This window comes from Poromitra crassiceps (assembly GCF_964638095.1).
Source record: "Poromitra crassiceps genome assembly, chromosome: 19".
Lineage (NCBI taxonomy): Eukaryota > Metazoa > Chordata > Actinopteri > Beryciformes > Melamphaidae > Poromitra > Poromitra crassiceps.
Genome location: NC_139646.1, coordinates 26,447,910 through 26,472,573, shown reverse-complemented (window position 1 = coordinate 26,472,573; position 24,664 = coordinate 26,447,910). Strand labels below are relative to the sequence as shown.

The 24,664-nt window shown below is 46.8% G+C and overlaps 1 protein-coding gene and 2 pseudogenes across 3 annotated transcripts; 2 read left to right on the top strand and 1 right to left on the bottom strand.

Moving 5' to 3' along the window:
- Positions 1 to 9,941: 9,941 nt before the first annotated feature.
- Positions 9,942 to 10,616, top strand: LOC310793999 (mitochondrial fission factor homolog B pseudogene; annotated as a pseudogene). The gene has a single exon. The product of its transcript is annotated as a mitochondrial fission factor homolog B pseudogene (transcript).
- Positions 10,617 to 12,376: 1,760 nt separating this feature from the next.
- LOC310793997 (coiled-coil domain-containing protein 13 pseudogene) lies at positions 12,377 to 13,933 on the top strand (annotated as a pseudogene). The gene has a single exon. The product of its transcript is annotated as a coiled-coil domain-containing protein 13 pseudogene (transcript).
- A 1,500-nt stretch (positions 13,934 to 15,433) lies between these two features.
- Positions 15,434 to 18,037, bottom strand: LOC310793996 (protein fantom-like; the record flags this gene model as incomplete). Its single annotated transcript, XM_083655871.1, has 1 exon — positions 15,434 to 18,037. The coding sequence occupies one exon, from the start codon at positions 18,035 to 18,037 to the stop codon at positions 15,434 to 15,436; it is 2,604 nt and encodes an 867-aa protein (XP_083511997.1).
- Positions 18,038 to 24,664: the final 6,627 nt, after the last annotated feature.

Genomic DNA, 24,664 nt, shown 5'->3' with positions numbered 1-24,664 from the left:
CAGGAACGCCATTTTCAAGCTCGGTAACGGCATACATCAGTAACGCCTTGACGGAATTTCTTCACATTTTGCTCAAACGTCAAAGTCTGGATAAACATGGATGTCGACTGCTCCGCGGTGAATCCGCGGTGCGGTCGTTCTTGTTTGGTCTTGGCTGGGGAGATAACATGCTGACTTCCAGGTTATTCATATCTGTAATCTCTTTGGTATAAAATCAGATTAGAACTAAATAAATAAAATAAAACACTATCAGTGATATTTATTCTCACAAGCATTTCTCCCTGCAGACTATCCTGTGTATCCTTGTCTCCTGAGATGCAAACTTTCGTGTGCACGCTGTTTGTCATGGGGTTGCTGTGGGACGGTGTGAGAGCCCACATAACCAGAGAGGCAGCAGGTAAACTTTCATTCTGTTCAAAAAAATCTAGAAGCATTTATTATGTTTTTTTCTCCATGTACTTATCTGTCGACATGTTTTCTATTCAGTTGCTGTGGAAGAGCATGCGAGTTCTCACTCCATCTGAACTATTATAGAGCAACTGATTTGGTGATCTACATCGGTGTCCTCTGTCTTCTCTTTGTGTTAGTGGCGTGGGAAGGGGAGCTGCCATGTATAAGGAACTGTGAGTGTGTGCTCCAGAAGCAGGAGGGCTGCTGCTGTGTCAGCCATCGGGTCTATGAACTGGAGGATCAAACCTTCACAAGGCTGCAGGGACTGTGGCAGAGCGTGTCCCAGCTGGGTGCCAGCTTCCAGGAAGTCATAGGTAGGTCTACTTTGGGACCGAGGAGCGAGAATTACATTAAAATCACTCCATATAGAGCACCGCAGGAATGAGTCTGGAGTATACTTCCTGGGTTCATCAGGGGAAAAGTGAATGGGGTTTTAGAATGGCAATTTCACTTAAATCCATAAAATAAGGTCTGTGGTTAACAAAGGTTTACGGGAGCGTGGATTTTGGTTCAGCAGGATAATCTTCACAAACGTGATCCCTTTTATGACTTTTGGAACATACATGTAAATGCGTCTTTTTTTAAACACGTCTTTTAGAAAACGCTTCAAAAGGCATACAAGTGTTTAACGTTTGAAGATGATCCTGCTGAACCTAAATTCGCGCTCCCATAAACTTGTGTTAACCACAGACCTTATTTGATGCATGTTAAGTGAAATCCCCATTCTAAAACCCCGTAGACTTTTCCACTGACGAACCAAAATGGTGGTGATTTCTGGTTAAGCCTACAAAAATACTGTGGTACTCTATTCCTATGACTCTATCACTTGATAGTGTACATTTTGTTGTTGAGGATATTATTATTTACTTTGTGTCCCATGAATATTTCCATGAATAGTATTTTCTTCCTTCCCTGTTGGTCTGGCTCCACTCCAGGAGGGATGAGGGTTGCGTTCACAGCCTCCATGAGTCCCAGAACGGACTGCTTTGGCCCGTTCACGAGCAACGTCCCCATTCCTTATGATGTCATTTCCCTCAACCACGGCCACGGCTACAACCCTACCCTGGGTAAGAACAGCTCACATGTACCGCTCAGCTTGGTAAACATGAACATGCTTTGTGCAGTTTACTGATGTCACGTTACATGATGGGTATTGAGGTAAAAAAATAATAATAATAATAATAAAAATAATAACTGTTTTGCCATTTGGAGCAATGATTGTGTAAATTTAAAGGGACACTTCACCGAAAAACAATGTTGATTTATTTTGCACATATCCGAAAACTGTAAACCGTTTAGCAGACATTCACTTAGTTGGACAGTTTTCGAGAGTATTATTTGAGTTAAGTGTGGACCAGTAATGTCATCATAAGCCACTGAGTCATTTGTAGTCTTGTGATGACATCACTAGTCCACACTTAACTCAAGACAACTCTCAATAACTATCAAACTAAAGGAATGTCCACGAAACACTTTACAGTTTTCAGATCATGTGTGAGATCATGTGCAAAATAAATTGCCATCGCTTTTCGGTGAAGTCTCCCTTTAACTGCCGCTTCAACGATGTGAAACACAAGAGTCTGGTGTGATCCTCTCTCTCCAGGCATATTCACAGCTCCCCGTTCTGGCCTGTACTCCTTCACCTTCATGGCCTACTCCAAGATGGGCGCGGCTGAAGACAGGATGTACTACCAGTTGCATCTGATGAGAAATGGGGAGATGATGGCGTCGAGCTGGGAGGACAACAGGGAGGACTCAGAGGACAGCAGCTCCCAGATCGTACTGCTGCAACTGCAGAAAGGAGGACAGGTGTATGTAGAGCTGGTGGCCGTCAGGCAGCTGTGTGGAGATGTCAACGGCCTAAACACCTTCTCTGGATACCTCCTCTATCCCACTCATGGCTAATGTGCCTGTCTGGTGTGTCTGATGTGCCTGTCTGATGTGCCTGTCTGATGTGTCTGATGTGCCTGTCTGATGTGCCTGATGTGCCTGATGTGCCTGTCTGATGTGTCTGATGTGCCTGTCTGATGTGCCTGTCTGACGTGTCTGATGTGTCTGATGTGCCTGATGTGCCTGTCTGATGTGTCTGTCTGATGTGTCTGATGTGCCTGTCTGACGTGTCTGATGTGTCTGATGTGTCTGATGTGCCTGTCTGACGTGCCTGTCTGATGTGTCTGATGTGTCTGATGTGCCTGATGTGCCTGTCTGATGTGTCTGTATGACGTACCTGTCTGATGTTGTTGATGTGCCTGATGTGCCTGTCTGATGTGCCTGTCTGACGTGCCTGATGTGCCTGATGTGCCTGTCTGATGTGTCTGATGTGTCTGATGTGCCTGATGTGCCTGTCTGATGTGCCTGTCTGACGTGCCTGATGTGCCTGATGTGCCTGTCTGATGTGTCTGATGTGTCTGATGTGCCTGTCTGATGTGCCTGATGTGCCTGTCTGATGTGTCTGATGTGTCTGATGTGCCTGATGTGCCTGTCTGAGGTGTCTGCTGTGTCTGTCTGACGTGCCTGATGTGCCTGTCTGAGGTGTCTGATGTGTCTGATGTGCCTGTCTGATGTGCCTGTCTGACGTGCCTGTCTGATGTGTCTGATTTGCCTGTCTGATGTGCCTGTCTGACGTGCCTGTCTGATGTGTCTGATGTGCCTGTCTGACGTGCCTGATGTGCCTGATGTGCCTGTCTGATGTGTCTGATGTGTCTGATGTGCCTGTCTGATGTGCCTGTCTGACGTGCCTGTCTGATGTGTCTGATGTGCCTGTCTGATGTGCCTGTCTGACGTGCCTGTCTGATGTGTCTGATGTGCCTGTCTGATGTGTCTGATGTGCCTGTCTGATGTGCCTGTCTGATGTGTCTGATGTGCCTGTCTGACGTGCCTGTCTGACGTGCCTGTCTGATGTGTCTGATGTGCCTGTCTGATGTGTATGATGTGTCTGTCTGCTGTGTCTGATGTGCCTGTCTGATGTGCCTGTCTGATGTGCCTGTCTGATGTGTCTGATGTGCCTGTCTGATGTGTCTGATGTGTCTGATGTGCCTGTCTGATGTGCCTGTTTGATGTGTCTGATGTGTCTGATGTGCCTGTCTGATGTGTCCGATGTGCCTGTCTGATGTGTCTGATGTGTCTGATGTGCCTGCCTGATGTGTCTGATGTGCCTGATGTGCCTGTCTGATGTGCCTGATGTGTCTGATGTGCCTGCCTGATGTGTCTGATGTGCCTGCCTGATGTGTCTGATGTGCCTGATGTGCCTGTCTGATGTGCCTGATGTGTCTGATGTGCCTGCCTGATGTGTCTGATGTGCCTGATGTGCCTGCCTGATGTGTCTGATGTGCCTGATGTGCCTGTCTGATGTGCCTGATGTGCCTGTCTGATGTGCCTGATGTGTCTGATGTGCCTGTCTGATGTGTCTGATGTGTCTGATGTGCCTGTCTGATGTGTCTGATGTGCCTGATGTGCCTGCCTGCTGTGTCTGATGTGTCTGATGTGCCTGCCTGATGTGTCTGATGTGTCTGATGTGCCTGTCTGATGTGTCTGATGTGCCTGTCTGATGTGTCTGATGTGCCTGTCTGATGTGTCTGATGTGCCTGTCTGATGTGTCTGATGTGCCTGTCTGATGTGTCTGATGTGCCTGTCTGATGTGTCTGATGTGCCTGTCTGATGTGTCTGATGTGCCTGTCTGATGTGTCTGATGTGCCTGTCTGATGTGTCTGATGTACCTGTCTGATGTGCCTGTCTGGTGTGTATGGTATGGTGTTTATTCTTAATCCCCGAGGGGAAACATGGTTTGCCACCAGAGCGAGTACAGAATACAAACAAGAAACAGTAACATACAGCACAAAACAATAATACAGTAGAGAGAGAGAGAGAGCCTCACAATACAGAGCTAGAAGTGTTCATTAAAGAATTTTACAGAAGCAGGAACAAAAGATCTTCTAAATCGCTCAGTAGAGCACCGAGGCATCAGAAGCCTATTGCTAAACGAACTGCGCAGGGCATTAAATACATTAAACAAAGGATGGCCTTCAAAAGAAAGAATAGAGTTCAGTTTTCTCCTTGTTCTCTTGGCTATAATCATCTCCAAGGAATCAGGGGGAAGGCCAATCACTGAGCCAGCTTTTTTAATCATTTTGTTTATCCTATTTCTGTCCATGACTGTCTGATGTGTCTGTCTGATGTGCCTGTCTGGTGTGTCTGATGTGTCTGATGTGCCTGTGTGATGTGCCTGTCTGATGTGTCTGATGTGCCTGTGTGATGTGCCTGTCTGATGTGCATGCCACAAAAAGGTCACAGTGAAGAGAAACATGTATGTTAATGGAGCAATATTACACAAGAGGGTGAGCTTTACCATGATTATTGGCATGACAGTGATATGTAATAGTGTAATATTGCGATTATATTAATATATTATATTATTATAGAAAATATATAAAAAGAATATTCATATTGTGGGGCAATTCCCTCCCTCCCTCTCTCTCTCTCTCTCTCTCTCTCTCTCTCTCTCTCTCTCTCTCTCTGTATGTATGTTTAGAGACCTATGTAATGAAACGTTTACCACTTCAGCAAGTAAACAACCCGTAGCTGCCTAGCAACAAGATGCTTTCTACATGTAACAGTAGTCCATGTTGAGTCAGCAATGAGATTGTGATTTCCCAAACGGAAGAAATACCACACGAAACACAAAACTGCCTTGCTAGCTAGCTAGCTCCATCTTGTTGTGACTAAGATATCTGCTGAAACAAGAAAACAAAATCACTACATCAGTGAACTTCACGTGTATTTTTTTTTTGTATGCTAGTAGTAGCGTTGTATACCTGACTCACGGCACAGCGGAGGATCCCAGAGTGTCTACAGTGTACGACGTACATCACAGAGCGTCTACAGCAGGGGGGCCCAAATTCTTTCCCATGAAGGGCCAAAACTCAATCTGGGTGGAGGGCCGAGGGCCAAAAATAAACGTTGCGGAATTACATTAAAATGTATTGTGTTTTATAGAAAATTAACATTCTAAATCTAAAATAACATTTCAATATAATAATCTACTTTTTATCTGTTTGGTAATTGTAATAATTTGCAATTGGTTATATATATTTAAAAAAAACATCTGCATTTGTGGGGAGCTTAAACATTTAATCAGTAAACACCCCGTTAAAAACAGTTGTATTTTCCACCTTTGTAATCAAGAGAGAAATTTGACTTAATTCACAACTTGAAAAATCCTCAAGGTACTTTGAAAATCAGCTTTATCGTCCATCTTTTGTAAACAATTTGCCATGACAATTTGCCAAAAACATGCAATATCCTGGTTGCAAATGTGGTTCCTCCTCTGGTCGTTAAGGGCGCCTGTTCAGAGGGAGGGGAACTGGTTGGAATAGCGTGAACCTCCCACGTGCTATGTCCTACCGGTGAAGCTTCCTCTGTCAGGTGAAAAGAAGCGGCTGGCTAACTGCCCATGTCTCGGAGGAAGCATGGAGCCAGTTTCGGCTCTCCCCAGATCGGCAGAGGGTGGAGTAGCAACCAGGATAAATAAATTAAGTTAGCACTAATAGGGGCTAAAAAATGGGAGGGGGGGGGGGAAATTCCCCCTCCCAAATCCGTGGTGGGCCAAAACAAACAGAGCGCAATCTTGGCCCGCGGGCCCCAAATTGGTCAGCACTGGTCTACAGTGTACGACGTACGTCACAGAGCGTCTACAATGTACGACGTACGTCAACGCTGAATGCTAGTGTTTAGTTGACCAATCAGATCGCTTGGTCGGAACTAAGTCTTGTAATTGTACACTGTATACTGTAATTGTTGTTCTTACTTACATGTATAAGCCAAATAAAAATATTCAATCAATCAATGGCCTGTATATATCTTCATCATCATCATCGTCATTGTCATCATCATCATCAGCATATAAATGGGAGCTAGGGCTCTGTCTGCAGACAATGGAGTGGAAGCACTGCTGGGTCCTTGTAGTGATCACTTACAGGTGCTCTTTGGATATTTCGGGTGTTGTGCTGTGCTTATTTCATTTTGTGAAGAGAATCCTTGCATGAGTGGTATCTTGGTCAAATGCAAAAAATGCAGGTTGACTTCAAACAGAATCCAAGGCACACTGTGAGTTGGTGTAATTAAAATGCCTTTATTCTAACATGGCAAAAAAAAAGGATTTAAAATGACCAACGCATTGCGACCATACTGTAGGTCTTCATCAGGGTCAGGCTCATCAGGGCTTACACACCTATATTCTGTTCCACTAATGAATAGAATGGGAGGATGGTTCTGGATCATTGTGCAAGCTGATTGGTCAAACATAAGGAAGTGATAAAAAAGGGGTAGGTAAGAGGAGGGAAGGGGGAGTGGAGATGAGAGCAGGGGTAAACTCAAGTCATTAGAGATGACTATAATAATAATAATAACAAAAATTATGAAAACAGGATAGTCAATAATAATAATAACAACAATTACGAAAACAGGATAGTCAATATAGCCTAACTACCAAGGCAAGTGGGAGCTCATAGTTGTCCCATACACATGATGAACCAACTTTGACAATAATTTGTCACAACACACTGGACAAAAAGTCACCTTGACCGTCAGCAGCTCCATACATTAAAATACATTTTGGAAGTTATTTTCAAGTATTATTTCACAGAAATCGAGAGAAATCTATCTCATCCTCTGCCCTTGCCATTGTCACGTTCCTGGTTTTTCTTTTGCCTTCTTTTGTGTGCCCTATATTGTCTCCTTATTCCTCCATCTGCTACGCTCTGCTTTGTACCTTGTCTCCTTATTTATCTGCATAAGTCATTGTGTTAACCTGGGGATGTCAATAGACTAATTTTCTGTTAGCCTATTGTAACTTTGTAATTTTTTTTATATGATTATTCTTTATATGATTATGATTTTACGATTATGATTGCTGATAGGGGTGGAACTCCGTACAAGCCCTGTGGGCTTCGTTCCCTCCTTGCACTGTTTTAATGTGTGCTAAATAAATAAACAAACAAACATTAAACAATCATTGAGGCCGGGGTATTTGGTTGCTTTCAGTTGTACAATCCAGAATGTCTCGCGTTGGAGTAATCTTTTTAGGCGGTCGCCTCCTCTAATGTCTTTGGTATGGTATGGTATGGTATGGTGTTTATTCTTAATCCCAGAGGGGAAACATGGTTTGCCACCAGAGCGAGTACAGATACAAACAAGAAACAGTAACATACAGCACAATAACAATAACACAGTAGAAAGAGAGAGAGAGCCTCACAATGCAGAGCTAGCAGTGTTCATTAAAGAATTTTACAGAAGCAGGAACAAAAAACCTTCTAAATCGCTTTCTCAACAACTTCTAGCACCATGGCCCCTCAGAGTGTTAGGATTGCCATGTCCTGCTTCCACATAATGTAGTGCCATAGCATAATCAACATTTTTTACACGAATGGCATTTTTATGTTCTGCAACTCTGTCTTTTAATCTCCTTTTTGCTCAAAAAAATGTTTATTTTATTTTTATTTTGCACATAATCTCACACATAATACGAAAACTGTAAACCGTTTTGCAGACATTCATTTAGTTTGACAGTTATTGAGAGTTGATTTGGGTTAAGTTGTGGACCAGTGATGTCATTTGTGCATGAATCTCACATCACTGGTCCACAACTTAACTCTAATCATCTCTCGATAACTGTCAAACTAAATGAATGTCTGCAAAAGTGTTTACAGATTTCCTAGGTGTGTGAGATTATGTGCAAATAAATCACCATTGTTTTTCAGTGGAGTGTCCCTTTAAGTAACAGACACGTCCACCTACGAAATTCCTGACTAACATACACCGCCTACCTAAGCAAATAACTTTATGACATAACATTATGACATCACTTCCTTGACACAAAACGTGACCAAAATCATGACTAACAGACAGACACGGCCCATCTGGCCAATTTAAGACAATAACTTTATGACATCATACCATTATTACATCACTTCTGTGACACAAAACATGACCAAAATCGTGACTAAAAGACATCATAACTTTATGACATCATAACATTATGGCCTCATGAGATCTATGACATCATAAATGTGTGACATGATGTCACAGTTTTGGGCACGTTTGAATCACGATTCTTGTCACGATTATGACATTGTGTCTGTGACATCACTGATAATGTCATGATTTTGGTCATGTTCATGCCTCTGGTTCATGCCATCATCATCAGTGATATCACTGATGTCACAATGTCAATGTCACTCTTGATATTATGACATAATAATCGGCTGATCTTTGGTGGGGTATGGGATCTTTCAGCAGGTGGCGGTAAAGCAACATTAAAAAGAATCATCTCCAGACTCCAGTCTCCACCCTAGGATTGAGCGTGCTCAAAGATGCTGTTTATAGAGAGCCGCAGGGATGACGTATTTTTGTAGGCTGAATGCGGAAGTCCCGAACTTCCTGGTTCAACACTGTTTCTGTCTATGGGATTTTTGAATGGGTTTTTGGCGTGATGCTTCAAATAAGGTCTCTGGGCAACGCAAGTTTAATCAAACGCGAACCAAGGTTCAGCGGGATAATCTTCACACATGAGGACCACTTTCATGAGTTTTGAAGCGTAAATGCGAGCCCTAGAGGTAAAAAGCTCGTGCTAAGCTAATCCAGAACTACACACTGTCGCATAGGCTTCCACGTCACGTCAACACTCAACCTGGACTGTTGTTGATGTGTGCACTGATTACCCTGGGCTGAACGGGGCTGAACCAGGTGAGGGAAAGAGAATTTCTGTGTTCGTCCTTTGAGTGGTGACGTTATTTACGTATATATCCCCATCGACTCAACAGTGTAGTCCCATTTAGCCGTTTGCTAGCTAGCCGCCCTTTTAACGGCACATAAAAGCTTCAAAACTCATAAAAGTGGTCTTCATGTGTGAAGATGATGTTACTACCATCTGGTTCGCGTTTGATTAAGCCAGCGTTGCCCAGAGAGCGTATTAGAAGCATCGCGCCAAAAACCCATTCAAAACTCCCATAGGCGAAAACTGTGTTGAACCAGGGCTGTTAGCATCGATGATTTCCGGACTCGTTACTGCGGCTCTCTATTCATTGACAATCTATGCATAAGTGACATCATCAGTGGTTTAAGGCAGACACTGATGATGTCATAGACACTGTGACATCATCAGTGATGTCATAAATCCTTCCCTGCAGAGGCTATAAGTAGGACTGGGGGTCCACTAACATTTCAGAGCAAAACATTTGTTCACCTTCTCTCGAATACATCAAATGAGCAGAGTGTTTTATGTGCCCTCTCTCACCAACGACCCGACGCTGGAATCAGCTGGAAAAGCCGCCGACAAGCCGATGCCAAAGCCGACTAGAGCCAAGGGTGCCCGACACACTGCAAATACTACAGCGACAGACGCCCACACATGGCCGACGCCCGACTGCCGTCTTGGTGTGTTCGGCGGGTTTAGAGATCTACAACAATCAACTAGTTGGAATTGCCAAATAAACGGAGCAGCCTTCCCCTCGCCCACGGCAGAAATGGCGGAGATGAACCGTATCCACTATGAGCTGGAGTACACTGAGTTGATCAACCAGCGGATGCGTATCCCTGAGATGCTCAAAGTTGGCCCTCACGCCTTTCAGGAGCCCAATGCTGGACTGCAGGAGAGCCTTTACGGTGTCATGATGCAAGTCCCAGAGAGAATTGTGGTGGCCGGACACAGTAATGACTCCCAGTACACCAGACCTAGGGACGTGGACTTCTTCCATTTCACGCCACTAGAGTCCCTGTCACTGAAGACTCCGCCCAGAGCCCTCACCCTCAACGAGCGGCCTCTGGACTTTGTGGAAGTGGAGCGGAGCGTTGCCCCAGCGCCCCCTAGTGAGGAGTTCGATGAGAAACAGCGCAGCAAACCGTCCCGGCGATGGGGGTCGGTTTCAAGCGCCAACCCCCTGCAGGAATCGAGGCTTGCATTACTGACACTTGACACTTCTCTGGAAGGAGGAGGAGCGCCTGATGACATGGCTGTCGTCGCTGCAGCGACGATTCGCCGTCAGCACATCAAGTTGAACCGGAGACTGCAGCTCCTGGAAGAGGACAACAAGGAGCGAACAAGACGCGAGATGATCCAGTACGCGCTCACTGTAGCGTTCTGGTTCATCAGCTGGCTGTGCTTCCGCCGTTAGAGAGGAGAGGAGAGGAGAGGATAACCTACTTATTCTGTGTCAAATGTTAGCTCCATCTACACACTGCACTCAGTCCCTGTACAAGCAAGACCTTGGCATGTTCACGCAAGGCCTGTTGAAACTAGGGAGGATTTCATTTTGATTTACTGTATTTAATACACGTGCTGACACCCGTTGGAGCATGCAATCACTACATTAATTGGTTCTATATTCATATTTGGTTTGGTGACTCACTATGCGAGCGCATCCCTCCACAACCCTACAGAACGCTATCACTATGCCCAATCCTGATTGGCTGGTGAAAGCGTATCCCTCCACCGCCAGGGGGCCGGCCGCCCCTATATAAACGTCGGAGTGTACAGCATATCTTCCATTCTCACCCGCAGAGAAAACCTCGCGACCTTGATAGCATTGCTAGCGCAACTGTTCACGGCGGTATAACACCCTCGGCGACTATGCCTGCTTCCTCCTCTTCATCCCAGAAGCGGAGATAGTCTCCACCTAATGACAGCACCCCAGCTAACGTTAACTAGCTACCATAACAACCCAGTATACCTTCACTTAAGAGTTTCGTTTACACGCCGTAAAACGTGTCGCCATGTGCTATCGTACAAGCTATGAATATGGCTAGCACCTCAGCTAGAAGCTCTTCTCGGGACCCCAGACCTGGGTCAGAGACAGAGAACACAGGATGGAGCTTTGACCTCCCGCACCTAGATCTCCACAAGTGACTTCCACACGGTCTGCCTCCGGTGTTTGGGCAGGCAACACGCCCATCTGCCTGCCTCCTATTTTACATAGCCCAGGGGTTCCCAAACTTTTCAGACCAAGTACCACTACAAAACCTTCAGACCAAGTACCACTAGCCCAGGGGTTCCCAAACTTTTCAGACCAAGTACCACTACAAAACCTTCAGACCAAGTACCACTACAAAACCTTCAGACCAAGTACCACTACAAAACCTTCAGACCAAGTACCACTACAAAACCTTCAGACCAAGTACCACTACAAAACCTTCAGACCAAGTACCACTACAAAACCTTCAGACCAAGTACCACTACAAAACCAGGGACCACTTCCACTGCGGATAACCCCCCCGCCCATACAATAAGATTTGTTGATTTAACCATGCAATAGCATCAGAAAGGCTAAATAACATGGCTACTGGTTCAAAAGGCACACACACACACACAAAATCTGAAAAATCGTCCACAGTTCGAAAAAATAAACACCGCAATAACGCTCAGCGAAACTTCGCCGTTGGTATGCACGGTTGCATTGACTGATATAGGGTCGGAAGATATTATTGATGTGCGAATTAATCGCACGAAAAAAACGCTCCCGATGTGTAAGGACCTTAACCCTAACCATGCAAGAGATCCGAGCTAGGTCCGCCGGGGTCGGGCCCCCCGGCGAACAACATTTTGTACATTTTAAAGTAAAATGCACCAATCTGAAACGTTGTCTGTTATTATTAAATCTTTGCATCTTAACCAAAGTGTGCTGTTTTCTCTTTCTTTGGATTTTTGCATCACCAGCACCTCACAGACTTCACGGTGTGCGCTTTCTTCACTGATAACTTCACTGATGACATCACAATTGCATGATGGATGGGAGACATCCCGGCAGGACATTGTGACATGACCAGTGATGTCATAAATCCTTCCCTGCAGAGGCTATAAGTATGACTGTGGAGTTTGTGTAATTGCACTCAGTGAGTGAGTGAACGCGCACTGCACTAGTGTTATAAATTATTGATCATGGAGGATGATGATGGACTGAATGAACGCTTAAGGCTTCAGTTCCAAGCTCTGCAGAAACAGCAGGAGATGTTTCTACAAAGGAAACTAGACAGGAGAAAGGAGACAAAACCAGGGAAACTTAATGCCAGCGTGACTAAGCACTTGCTTGAAACCCAGGATGACTTGAATCTATCTGAGCAAGGCCCTCTTGCAGATCATCTCAAGGAGAGACTGCTACAGAATGAGAATGATCAGTTGCTAGACCAAGTGAGAGAACTAAGGGATGAAAATGGCCGTCTCTTCAAACTCCTGAGTGAAAAAGACTTTGAAATTAAACACCTGAAGAAGAAAAGAGAGGAAGAAAGACTGGCATTAGCAGGCACATCAGGCATGGCAGGAGATGCAGCAGCCACCAAGATTGTTGAGCTCTCCAAGAAGAACCGAGAGTTAACTGCTGAAATGGAAAAGGAAAAGGTCAGGTCCAAGCAAAACAGCTACAGAATCAAAGAGCTTGAGAAAGAGCTACAGGCTGCTTCAGTACTCTCTCCATCCTGGCAAAAGACTGACACAAAGGCACAATATATGAAGCCATCTGAAGACTGTGAGAACAGTCCAGCAGTCAAATCTCTGCAGGACAAATTAGCCACAGCCCAGTTCAAAATGGCAGAATATCGCAACCAGATTCAAGCCATCAAACATGAGTTGAAAGTAGCTCAGAAGGTACTGTCCAGTGAGGTTGGAGAGGAGGTCAACCTGCAACAATTACTAAGCTGCCCAGGGAGCTTCAGGGGCCGCTCTCAGCACATCCTGGTTCTGCAGAAAAAGATAAGGGACCTGGAGCAGCAGCTGAACCAGTCGACTCTGCGGAGAGAGCCAGCTGTCCTGAGTGTAGAAGAAGAGATCCTGGGAGTCCAGGTTCTTCAGAAAAAAAACCTTGAAGACAGGAACCTCGGCTACATCCGCACCATCGAGAAAGAGAAGAGGGAGGTATTTGAGAGGATCTCAGTGGACTATGAGGCGCTGCTGAAAGACCATGAGGATGTGAAGAATAAGCTGGAAGGCTCCAAGGCCAGGAACAAATCTCTGACCACTGAGATTAAAACCCTTAAGGTCCAGACCTCCACCCTCCTGGATAAGGGCAAACATGATGATGAGCTTGTGGATGCCCTACTGAAGCAGCAGAGCCAGCTGCAGGAAGTGCTGCGCCAGCAGCAAGATGTGCAGCAGCACCAGCAGAACCTGGGACAGCAGCTGAGCAGTGTGCCCTCCAGACACAGCACACTCATCCAGAAGCTGAAGCAGAGGGTTTCTGAGAAGGAGGCCAAGATTAAAGAACTAGAGAAGGAAATCCAGCAGCTCTCCTTCAAGAGAGAGGTTGGGGACAGTCAGTCAAGCATCAAGACAACAATTTGCCGTTCAGGATATTCCCAAGAAGACGGAGATAGTTATAAGAGAATATCTTCTGCACGTTCTGTTTCTAAACTCGGCCATAAACTGGTGGTGTGTTCTGTAGGAGGTTCAGGGCCTGATATAGAAACTTTGTTGACACAGAAGAACCTGGAGCCACTCGAATAGAGATGAGCCAGAGTCAGGAAGTCAATTCTTAAATGGTTTTTAAGTATCTTTGCAAAGGGAGTCAACAATGTGCAACCACTGATGGTGATACAAAGCTTACAAACTGAAGGATTGAAAATCACCATATAGGCCAAAAAGTGCACACACAAAATCCCGGAAAGAGGAGTACCAAGTTGATCCCATGTATTTTTTTACGTATTTACTAGGGATGCACGGATTGCAAAATTCTAGACCGATACCGATTTAAAATAATTTCCCGATAGCTGATACGATACGTTTTCTACACCCTTTTTTTTTTACAGGGAAACAAAGAAATCTTCACTATAAACAACTAACTGACCTGTTTAAAGTATTTTGAGCCCTTCATCACACTACTGCTTTGAATGAGCACAAATTCATCATGTAATTATGAAACAACCAACAAATTATGTGACACAACTGAATATCTAAATATCTGCCACTGCAATCTGTGAACGGAATCTTTTTTTGCCGATGACCGATTGCAGTCAACAAGGCCAATATCGGCCAATATCGATATATGGCCGATATATCGGTGCATCCCTAGTATTTACCTCATGTTTGCACTGATGGTCGACAGGTAGTGTCCCTACACTCCAAACCAACCAGAATGTCACAACGGTTTTATTATGTATCAGCAGCCTTTTATATAAGGCCTTATTATAGGCTGAAATACCAAACGGTTCATTTTTTCTGAGGAATACTCACTTCTAATGATATTCCTAATCTACCTAATCTAATAATACTGTAATCACTACACAATTATGATGATTTCGGGTAGTCACCATCATTGTTTCATCAAAAACAAGAAGTAATGGTTTGCCACTGAGCACTATTGTAAAATGTAGGCAACCATAAAGCTACTACAAGCTATCACTTAAATGCATATATATATATATATATATATATATATATATATATGTGCATTTAAGTGAAATCCCCATTCTAAAACCCCATAGACTTTTCCACTGAAGAACCAAATGGCGGCGATCTCTGGATAAAGCCTACAAAAATACGTAATTCCTGCAGTAGGTACTCTATGACAATTGCTCGAGTGACATCACTAATGACATCACAATTCACTGTTTTATGACATCACTTCCATCCATCACAAATTGTGACTGACACCGCCACAGACAGAGCCCACTTAGCTCATTTTAACTAAAGATAAAATTGGGTAGGTGGGCCGGCGGTGACTGTGAGTCACGATCGCCGGGCCAAGCCTACTACAGACACAGACACACACACACACACACACACACACACACACACACACACACACACACACACACACACGTGTGCACGCGCGCACACACACACAGCCTTCATGCACACACAACACACACAGCCCTTCACAATAAGGCACCCCAGGCTGGAGGCTCACAAAACTAGATTTGATCTTGTACATTACAGTCTCTAAGGATCACACTTTGGGTGCTATTTGTCTGCGACTGCAAAACGGCACAAAGCATAATCAGTGTCTCATGGTGTGAGTGTCGAGCCTGGTGGGAGGTAAGTGAACTTCCACTTGATCGTGACTTCAATATGGCCGGTGGAGAGTCCAGAAGAGTCAGCCAAGTTGAACACACCGGTGATCCCCTCGTCGCGGGCCAGCGGCAGCAGCGGCACCCAGGCCTTGCCCAGGTACTCGTCAATCTGCTCTTCCTTGTCGTCAAACACGTAGAACTGCAGGGCCTCAGACTTCAGGTAGCAGTCCAGGTCGAAGTCCATCAGGACGGGGTAGGCCTTGAGGTCATTGAAGCGGGGCTCACAGCAGTCCTGGACGGTGGCCGTGGCCTGGTCGTCAAAGTCGGAGAACTTGTAGATGACGAAGGCACTCGGCTGCTGGGAGCTGCGGGACCAAAGGCCACGGCAGCACTGCACGGTGATCTCCAGGACATTCGAGCCGCAATTGGGTGGCGCCAATTGTCCGTCCTCATTCGGCGTGGTGTTGAGGTAGCTCATGGCCTTCACCCTGTCCTCATACAGATGGACAGTCTCTTTCATGGGAACCCTCAGCCTCATCCAGTAGTCCACAGAGCCAAAGGACTGAGCCTGAACCGACACACCGACCAGCGGCACGGTCCCATGAACTTTGCCGTCTTGCTCGAGGAGCTGCCGCAGCTGAACCTCTCCCGTCGCCAGCATCTTAAAGTCTGAGCCCATGCCTTGATACAGTTCTACTGTGACCGAGTAACTATGGAGGTACTCCAGGAACCAGTCATCCATTCGCACCACATACTGAGAGGTGAACCCATACTCGGGCTTCTGGCCCCTCCCCACCGGAGTGTAATGTAGCTCAAAGTCATAGAAGCTGTAGGTACAGAACGTAGCGGGTTCGCATTCTCCGACCGCCTCCATGGCGGATGGAGACAGTGAGGCGTTTATGATCTGGAGCTCCAGAAGGTTCTCTCCACGTTCCAGGTGAACCATTTCATCAAACCCGCCTGTGTCTGGTTTGAAGTCAGCTTTGGTGCCATAGACAATGAGCTGGGCTTCAAGCTTCTTGATCTTGGCTGCTCTCATGTCAAGCAGCTTAGCCTGATGTTCCAACTTTTGGTCATACTCACTCGTATCACAGTCCATCTTCTGTGACATAGCTTCGAGATCCGCCTTGTAGCCTTTGTTGATCTTGTGCTCGATGCTGATCATGCTTCTGGTCTTCTCCAGCTCTTGGATGGTCTCAGTATGTGCAGCTTGCAGCTTCTTGACGGAGCTCTCCTCATTGTAGAACTCCATACGATGATTTAGTTCATCCAACTTCTGTTTCTGCTCTAGGAACTGGATCTGAAGCTGTTTGTTTTCTTCTGTCAACTTCTCATTTGTATCTCTCTCAGCCTTGATTTTGTCGAGGATTTCATTCTTGTCAGTCAGATCTGCCTTAAGCGCCATCTCCAGCTGGGCGATCTGCACCTTCAGCTGCTGCTCCTGAATAGGCCACTTTTGTTGCTGAGATACATCCAAGGTACTGTTTACCAGTTTGTCATAATTCTGCTTGAGCAGGTCCCTCTCTTTCTCTGCATCACGAATCTGCTCTTGCAACTCTTTGGTCCTGATGTTAGAGAAGGTCACGTTCTGCAGCTGCCTCTCCAGGTCCAGGCTCCTCTGCCTCTCCTCCTTCAGCTGAGCCATGAGCTCGTCCACCTTCTCCATCGCTGCGTCATGACTGGCCTTCAGCATCTTCTGACTCTCCTGTAGTTGGATAAATCTGCCCTCCAGCAATGTTATGGCATTGGCCTTCTCAGCCAGCTGCTTCTGCAGTTTGATCATCATCACGTTGTTGTTGACTGAGGACCCGAGTTTGGAGGTCTGCTGCTGCCCAATCTGCAGAAATCTTTCCTCATATTCTGTCTCCTTCTTCCTCAGTTGGTCCCGGAGGAGCTCAGCAGCTCGGTCCATCTCCTCTATGTGGCCTCGCTGGGATTCAATCACATTCTCTTGTGTGCGGATCTTGGCACGGGCGTCCTCTAGCAGGCTGTGCCCGTATCGAGGCAACTGGCCAGTCGCAGGTCTGCTTCCTCCCACCACACTCGCGCTGCTTTCAGGACGCAGCTGGGACGGAGAGGGCGTGTTGTCCCGCAACCTCTTAAGCCCTGAGTTGATGCGTGACTGGATGTGTCCGTATGGCGTGGGCTTCTTGCGCTGCACCTGGAGCATCTGATGCTTGGCCAACAGGAGGCGCTGTTTCAGCCCCTCGTTCTTGGCCTGCAGCTCCCGGACCTTCTCCTGGAGCTCCTCCATCATCCCCTCCATCTCCACCTGCTGCACCCTCCACAATCCTGCTTGTCCCCCTCCCGCCGCCAGCTGCTCCATGCGACCCTGGTCCTTCACCAGCCTCATGAGCTTAGTGCCCAGTTTCTTGATTTTGTCATCCTGTTTGTTGGTGTTCTGTTTGAGCTGCAGGGTCTCCTCATGGAGGCACAGGAACCTGTCCTCCAGCTCCTCCCTGGACACCCGTGAGATGTCCGGACGTGGTCGGGCATGTTTTGCCAGCAACAAGTCTGGTCCAGGTGCAGCACGGGACACGTTCAGTGTGATGTCTCTGACTGGCATGTCATGTGCTGTCTCATTGTGGAATGTGGACATCATTTCAACCTTTTAGGATGAGCTGGTCACTGATGACATCACTCACTAATGACATCATCATCGTCGTCGTCGTCGTCATCATCAGAAAGTGGTCAGGTCACCAATAATGTTATACAGTTCTATGTCCCCACATAAGAAAAACAAACTGACCACATCGACCACACCAATGATCAGTGATTGATGGCATCATCACTGATGACATCACAATTGCTCGAGTGGTGTTTTACGGCAGTTGGCACCCTTTATGTTGCATTCCCGCCTCCCATACCCCACCGGCTTCCCACCTGCAGACATGGCCAATTGTGTCTGTAGGAGCGTCCAACCAAGCTGGAGCTCGGTGCCGCTGCCGTGAATCGAGCCTGGGTCTCACTTCAGACTCCATCATGTTTGTTGCTTTGCATTATGCTTTACTTTGGCTATTAATACTAGCTACGTTTAATTGGCTGCTTCATTAAATTGTGTAGCATGTCCCTCCTTTGTCACGGCTGTGACACCGGTCAGAGGTGTGTCCAAGTGAGAGTGCAGTAAGTGTGAATATTACATTTGGCCATGACAGATATGACAGCTGCTGAAATATTAAACACTGCAGAGGGGAAGAGCAGTGTGTGTGTGTGTGTGTGTGTGTGTGTGCGTGTGTGTGTGTCTGTGTGTGTGTGTGTGTGTGTGTGTGTGTGTGTGTGTGTTGGGTGTGTGTGTGTGTGTGTCTGTGTGTGTCTGTGTGTGTGTGTGTGTGTGTGTGTGTTGGGTGTGTGTGTGTGTGTGTGTGTCTGTGTGTGTGTGTGTGTGTGTGTGTGTGTGTGTGTGTGTGTTGGGTGTGTGTGTGTGCTAGCATGAGGGACCATGTTTAATATACCTTCAAGGTCCAGAAGTCTTCACATGTACAGTAGGCCTACATGTATCTGTGGATGTGCGTGTATGCAGGGACATGAGGAGTGTGATGGTGGCATTACGTTAAGATTCAAGATTCACTTTAACACATTGAGTGCCAAGGACGTCTGTGGACGTCCTAAAAAAAAGTAACGAGGAGTGCCAAGGACGTCTGTGGACGTCCTAAAATCATAATTCATATTATTCCATAATTCTGCTGTTTAAGGTCGTACCTAGCCAGTGAGCATGAATCCCTTCAAGGGATCACACGGCGCCACCTTAAACATCGTCACAGGAGCTGCTCCACCCACCTCAGATCCTTTACTTTGTACAGGAGACAGCGGAGAAAGCCGTGATCAAAGTGGAAACCGATGCATGCTTTCTGCCAGAGCCGTATATATTGCTCTGTCTACAGCGGAGAGTGGGCTCGGCTGCATCCGCGCTCACAACTGAGCTCTTATGCTTCTATCTATCTCCACACGATTTCCTAGAAAGCCAGCATCCGAAGCCGAACGGCCAAGCCTTTTCGTTCAGTCGCGTTTGCCAGCGCGCATCATTTCCTTGATGGGCGCTGGGATCTGTCCGGGGCAAAAAACGAGAAAACAAACTCTGTGCGTGTGGGAGGAGCCCGCAGCTCAGAGGTGGAGAGGGGGGGGGGGGGGGGGGGGGAGGGGTGTGTGGCACACAGGCTGCACAGAAACCACACCACACGCCACCACATCAGAAAACACCAGCCAGAGTCAGTGAATGTGCTCGAAATTAGAGTGCAAAAGGTATTCATAAAAGGGACTATATCTTGGAAAGTTAAAAAAAACGACAGAAAACCCTTGAAAGTGCACTTTTTTGAGAGGCTGTCATTTCATAATGGAACTGTCTAGAAACAAAATGTCTTCTTTGGAAGAAGCAGGAGTGTTCAATGTTTCATTAAAGTCCAGCCCCGTTAATATAGCCATAATAGAAAAAATTCTATAGCTGTTTTCAACTGAATGGAAGTGAATCTGGCACAGGCTCCAGACAATTTTACTGAAGCGCTGTGGCACTCAATGTGTTAATAGCCACAGTAAATAATTGGATTACAAACGAGGAATTTGATTTAGCAATCAATAGTAGAAGACGAATAGAAAAACAATCTCAAATGAATCATAAGGCGAAAATGGGGGGCGGGGGGGCATCAGTTAACTTAGGCTGTATGTTACTATACCGGTAATCTGTTATTGATCTTTTTATAGCCTACTGAATTCCTTGCCGATTATAAAGTCACTGTAGGTGACTGAAACGTTTTTGCCTCCCTATCTCAGATGACACTAATTCATATCAGGCTTATGGACAATGTTTCATTTCCTTTCCAGTAGATGGCAGCATAGTCCCATGATTTGGCTCCCAATCATGGTGGACTTGGTCTTCAGCCAGAACTGTTTCTCTCCAGTGTGTGTGTGTGTGTGTGTGTGTGTGTGTGTGTGTGTGTGTGTGTGTGTGTGTGTGTGTGTGTGTGTGTGTGTGTGTGTGTGTGTGTGTGTGTGTGTGTGTGTGTGTGTGTGTGTGTGTGTGTGTGTGTGTGTGTGTGTGTGTGTGTGTGTGTGTGTGTGTGTGCGCGTGAAGGTTAGGATTAGGATTATGGTTTGGGTTAGGCTTAAATAACAAATAACGTTCAATGTGTTTCAGGGTTGAAATGTAGACTTTGGAAACGCGGTGACCTTGAACGCGGCTCTCCGTTGTGAAAGGCGAGTGTTTACGCCCTCCAACCACCCCGACAACAACACCCTTACTGCCTACCGTGCTATTTCACTAGCAGCCTGATGTGTCTATGTCACAGTGGGTCTCAAATGGGGGTCCGTGGCACTTTGCCAGGGGTGAAAGGTTTTCAGGAAAAAAAAAAATATATATATATATATATATATATATATATATATATATATATATAAAAATATATATATATACAGTATATATATATATTTTTTTGCAAAAGCTTCATAGTTCAACGAAAATATTTTATGCTTTAAATCTAAAATGGTTCATGGACACATTCTAATCTAACAAACCTATCAATTTGAAAGTCAAGCACGTTACCGCGGAAACAATTAAGCTTATGTAACGGCGTTGTGTAGGTGGTACTTGCAGCAACCCATGTTAGGGGCTTGCCCAGGAGTGGATTCGAACCGCCGACCTTCAGCTTGGGAGTCCGACATGTTAACCGCAACGCCAAGAGAGCTAGCTCCCTTGGCGGAGCTGATTAACATGCCTTTATACCTGGGGAGTGAGTTTAACCAATCCACTCGCTACCACTCGGGACTCACGAGGAATCCGCGCTGATTCAACTCGGTTACACTTAGCCCAAAATCACAAATCAGAATGAGGGGGTCCCCGGTATATTTTCTATCTTGTAAGGGGTCCTTGTGTGAAAAACATTTGAGAACCTCTGCTCTATGATGTGTAGACTACAGTATATACAGATGTAGAAACCTGATATGAAACGTATTTCTGTTTCAGAAACTTAATATTTCTACGTATCCGTGGATTGCAGACACAATGCTGACATTTTGTTCTGCTGACCAGGCTGCCTTGCTCGCCTCCCCCTCTATCCCTGCTGTACTAGCCCCGCCTCCCCTTCTATCCCTGCTGTACTAGCCCCGCCTCCCCTTCTATCCCTGCTGTGCTAGCCCCGCCTCCCCTTCTATCCCTGCTGTGCTAGCCCCGCCTCCCCTTCTATCCCTGCTGTGCTAGCCCCGCCTCCCCCTCTATCCCTGCTGTGCTAGCCCCGCCTCCCCCTCTATCCCTGCTGTGCTAGCCCCGCCTCCCCCTCTATCCCTGCTGTGCTAGCCCCGCCTCCCCCTCTATCCCTGCTGTGCTAGCCCCGCCTCCCCCTCTATCCCTGCTGTGCTAGCCCCGCCTCCCCCTCTATCCCTGCTGTGCTAGCCCCGCCTCCCCCTCTATCCCTGCTGTGCTAGCCCCGCCTCCCCCTCTATCCCTGCTGTACTAGCCCCGCCTCCCCCTCTATCCCTGCTGTACTAGCCCCGCCTCCCCCTCTATCCCTGCTGTACTAGCCCCGCCTCCCCCTCTATCCCTGCTGTGCTAGCCTGAGGGAAGTCACTGAACATTTCACTAGTCACCTCCTGTCTATTTATAGTTGGTGCTAACTTTCTATTCGCTCTGCACTGAAACCTCTGTACACTGACACTCTATATATCAACCCCCGTTCTCGAACACTGAATTAATTATTTCTACACGGAAAGCTTTTTCTCTGTACACTGATCCCCATTTTCTATGCACTGGAACTTATTCTATACAGTACATTGATCTCTGTATTCTCTATACAAGGATACATTTTCTCTCCACTAAAGCCTCCTATTCTTTAGACACTGATCCCTGGTCTCTATACACTAAAGCCTATTCTCTAGTCACCGTCCCGCCTCTGGCTCTCTCCATCTGGCTCTCTCTTCCTTCCATCACTCTGTCTATCCCTCTCAATCCCTCTCTCTCTCCCACTCCTTACCCTCCCTCCATGGTAAATGGTAAATGGTCTGCATTTATATAGCGCTTTTATCCAAAGCGCTTTACAATGAGTAGATAGTCTACATTCACCCATTCATACACCAATGGCGGCAGGCTGCCACGCAGGGTGCCTACACACCATCGGGAGCAATTTGGGGTTAAGTGTCTTGCCCAAGGACACAACGACAGCAGCTGGGAGGGAGCGGGGATCGAACCGCCAACCCTTGCGTCATTGGCCGACCCGCTCTACCTCCTGAGCTAAAGCCGTCCCGCTAAAGCCTCCATCCTCGCTGCTATCAGCTGTGGGGCAAATCTGTTCAAAATCCACCTGCTTCACTTCCTCTTTCCCACCATCCCACCAGCATCCTCAGCTGGAGGTATAGCTCACTGATATTTAAGCAATATAGCATGAGAGCAAGTGTGTTGTGGAGAATATATCCCGCTGATAAGCTGGATAACAGCTTATCAGCGGGATATATTCCACAACACCACGCAGCTTGAGTGCTATATTGCTTTTATAAAACGGTTTCCAAGTATAATAATATAATAATAATAATACTATAAGTCCGACTGGCATGGTATTCTGAGTCATTCTGAGTCAGTTGAAACACTACTGTAAGGCGGGACCTCTAGCAAGAAGATAGACGTGCGGGTGATTTGATTGGATCGTTCTGGAGACTGAAGTCGACATTGGCCAATCTTGGCGCTTGCTGAGAGCTTTTCGCAAAGCCCGACACCAGAGCCGTATGCCGACACCAAGTAACGTTACGTCTTATTTAGAAATGCGGGGTTAAGAGTGAGGGCGCGCGAGAGAGGGGTTAAGACATTAGCCCGCGTCTATTCTTGTACAAAACATCATTTTCTGCAAAGTATTAGTAAAGTTATAAGCGAAGATCGATTCACAAGGATCTGAAAGCTGTCTCCGCCATTTTGTTTTTGAGGTACTTTTAGTAAGAGAGTTGCGCCATCATGCGTCCATAATGACTCATTGTACAAAGACTTGAAGGACTAGTGACCCTCCATACAGCAGATCAGGAGAAAGCTGTTTGGCTCGAGCGCAGCGCTGCCTTTTAGTAAGAGAGTTGCCATGGCAACCAATAACCCATGGCCATGGGTTATTGAACTCGGTTACTGGAATTATACAATGGCTGTGAACCAATCAGATTGCTTGATTTGATCACGAATCTGCTCTTGCAACTCTTTGGTCCTGATGTTAGAGAAGGTCACGTTCTGCAGCTGCCTCTCCAGGTCCAGGCTCCTCTGCCTCTCCTCCTTCAGCTGAGCCATGAGCTCGTCCACCTTCTCCATCGCTGCGTCATGACTGGCCTTCAGCATCTTCTGACTCTCCTGTAGTTGGATAAATCTGCCCTCCAGCAATGTTATGGCATTGGCCTTCTCAGCCAGCTGCTTCTGCAGTTTGATCATCATCACGTTGTTGTTGACTGAGGACCCGAGTTTGGAGGTCTGCTGCTGCCCAATCTGCAGAAATTTTTCCTCATATTCTGTCTCCTTCTTCCTCAGTTGGTCCCGGAGGAGCTCAGCAGCTCGGTCCATCTCCTCTATGTGGCCTCGCTGGGATTCAATCACATTCTCTTGTGTGCGGATCTTGGCACGGGCGTCCTCTAGCAGGCTGTGCCCGTATCGAGGCAACTGGCCAGTCGCAGGTCTGCTTCCTCCCACCACACTCGCGCTGCTTTCAGGACGCAGCTGGGACGGAGAGGGCGTGTTGTCCCGCAACCTCTTAAGCCCTGAGTTGATGCGTGACTGGATGTGTCCGTATGGCGTGGGCTTCTTGCGCTGCACCTGAAGCATCTGATGCTTGGCCAACAGGAGGCGCTGTTTCAGCCCCTCGTTCTTGGCCTGCAGCTCCCGGACCTTCTCCTGGAGCTCCTCCATCATCCCCTCCATCTCCACCTGCTGCACCCTCCACAATCCTGCTTGTCCCCCTCCCGCCGCCAGCTGCTCCATGCGACCCTGGTCCTTCACCAGCCTCATGAGCTTAGTGCCCAGTTTCTTGATTTTGTCATCCTGTTTGTTGGTGTTCTGTTTGAGCTGCAGGGTCTCCTCATGGAGGCACAGGAACCTGTCCTCCAGCTCCTCCCTGGACACCCGTGAGATGTCCGGACGTGGTCGGGCATGTTTTGCCAGCAACAAGTCTGGTCCAGGTGCAGCACGGGACACGTTCAGTGTGATGTCTCTGACTGGCATGTCATGTGCTGTCTCATTGTGGAATGTGGACATCATTTCAACCTTTTAGGATGAGCTGGTCAC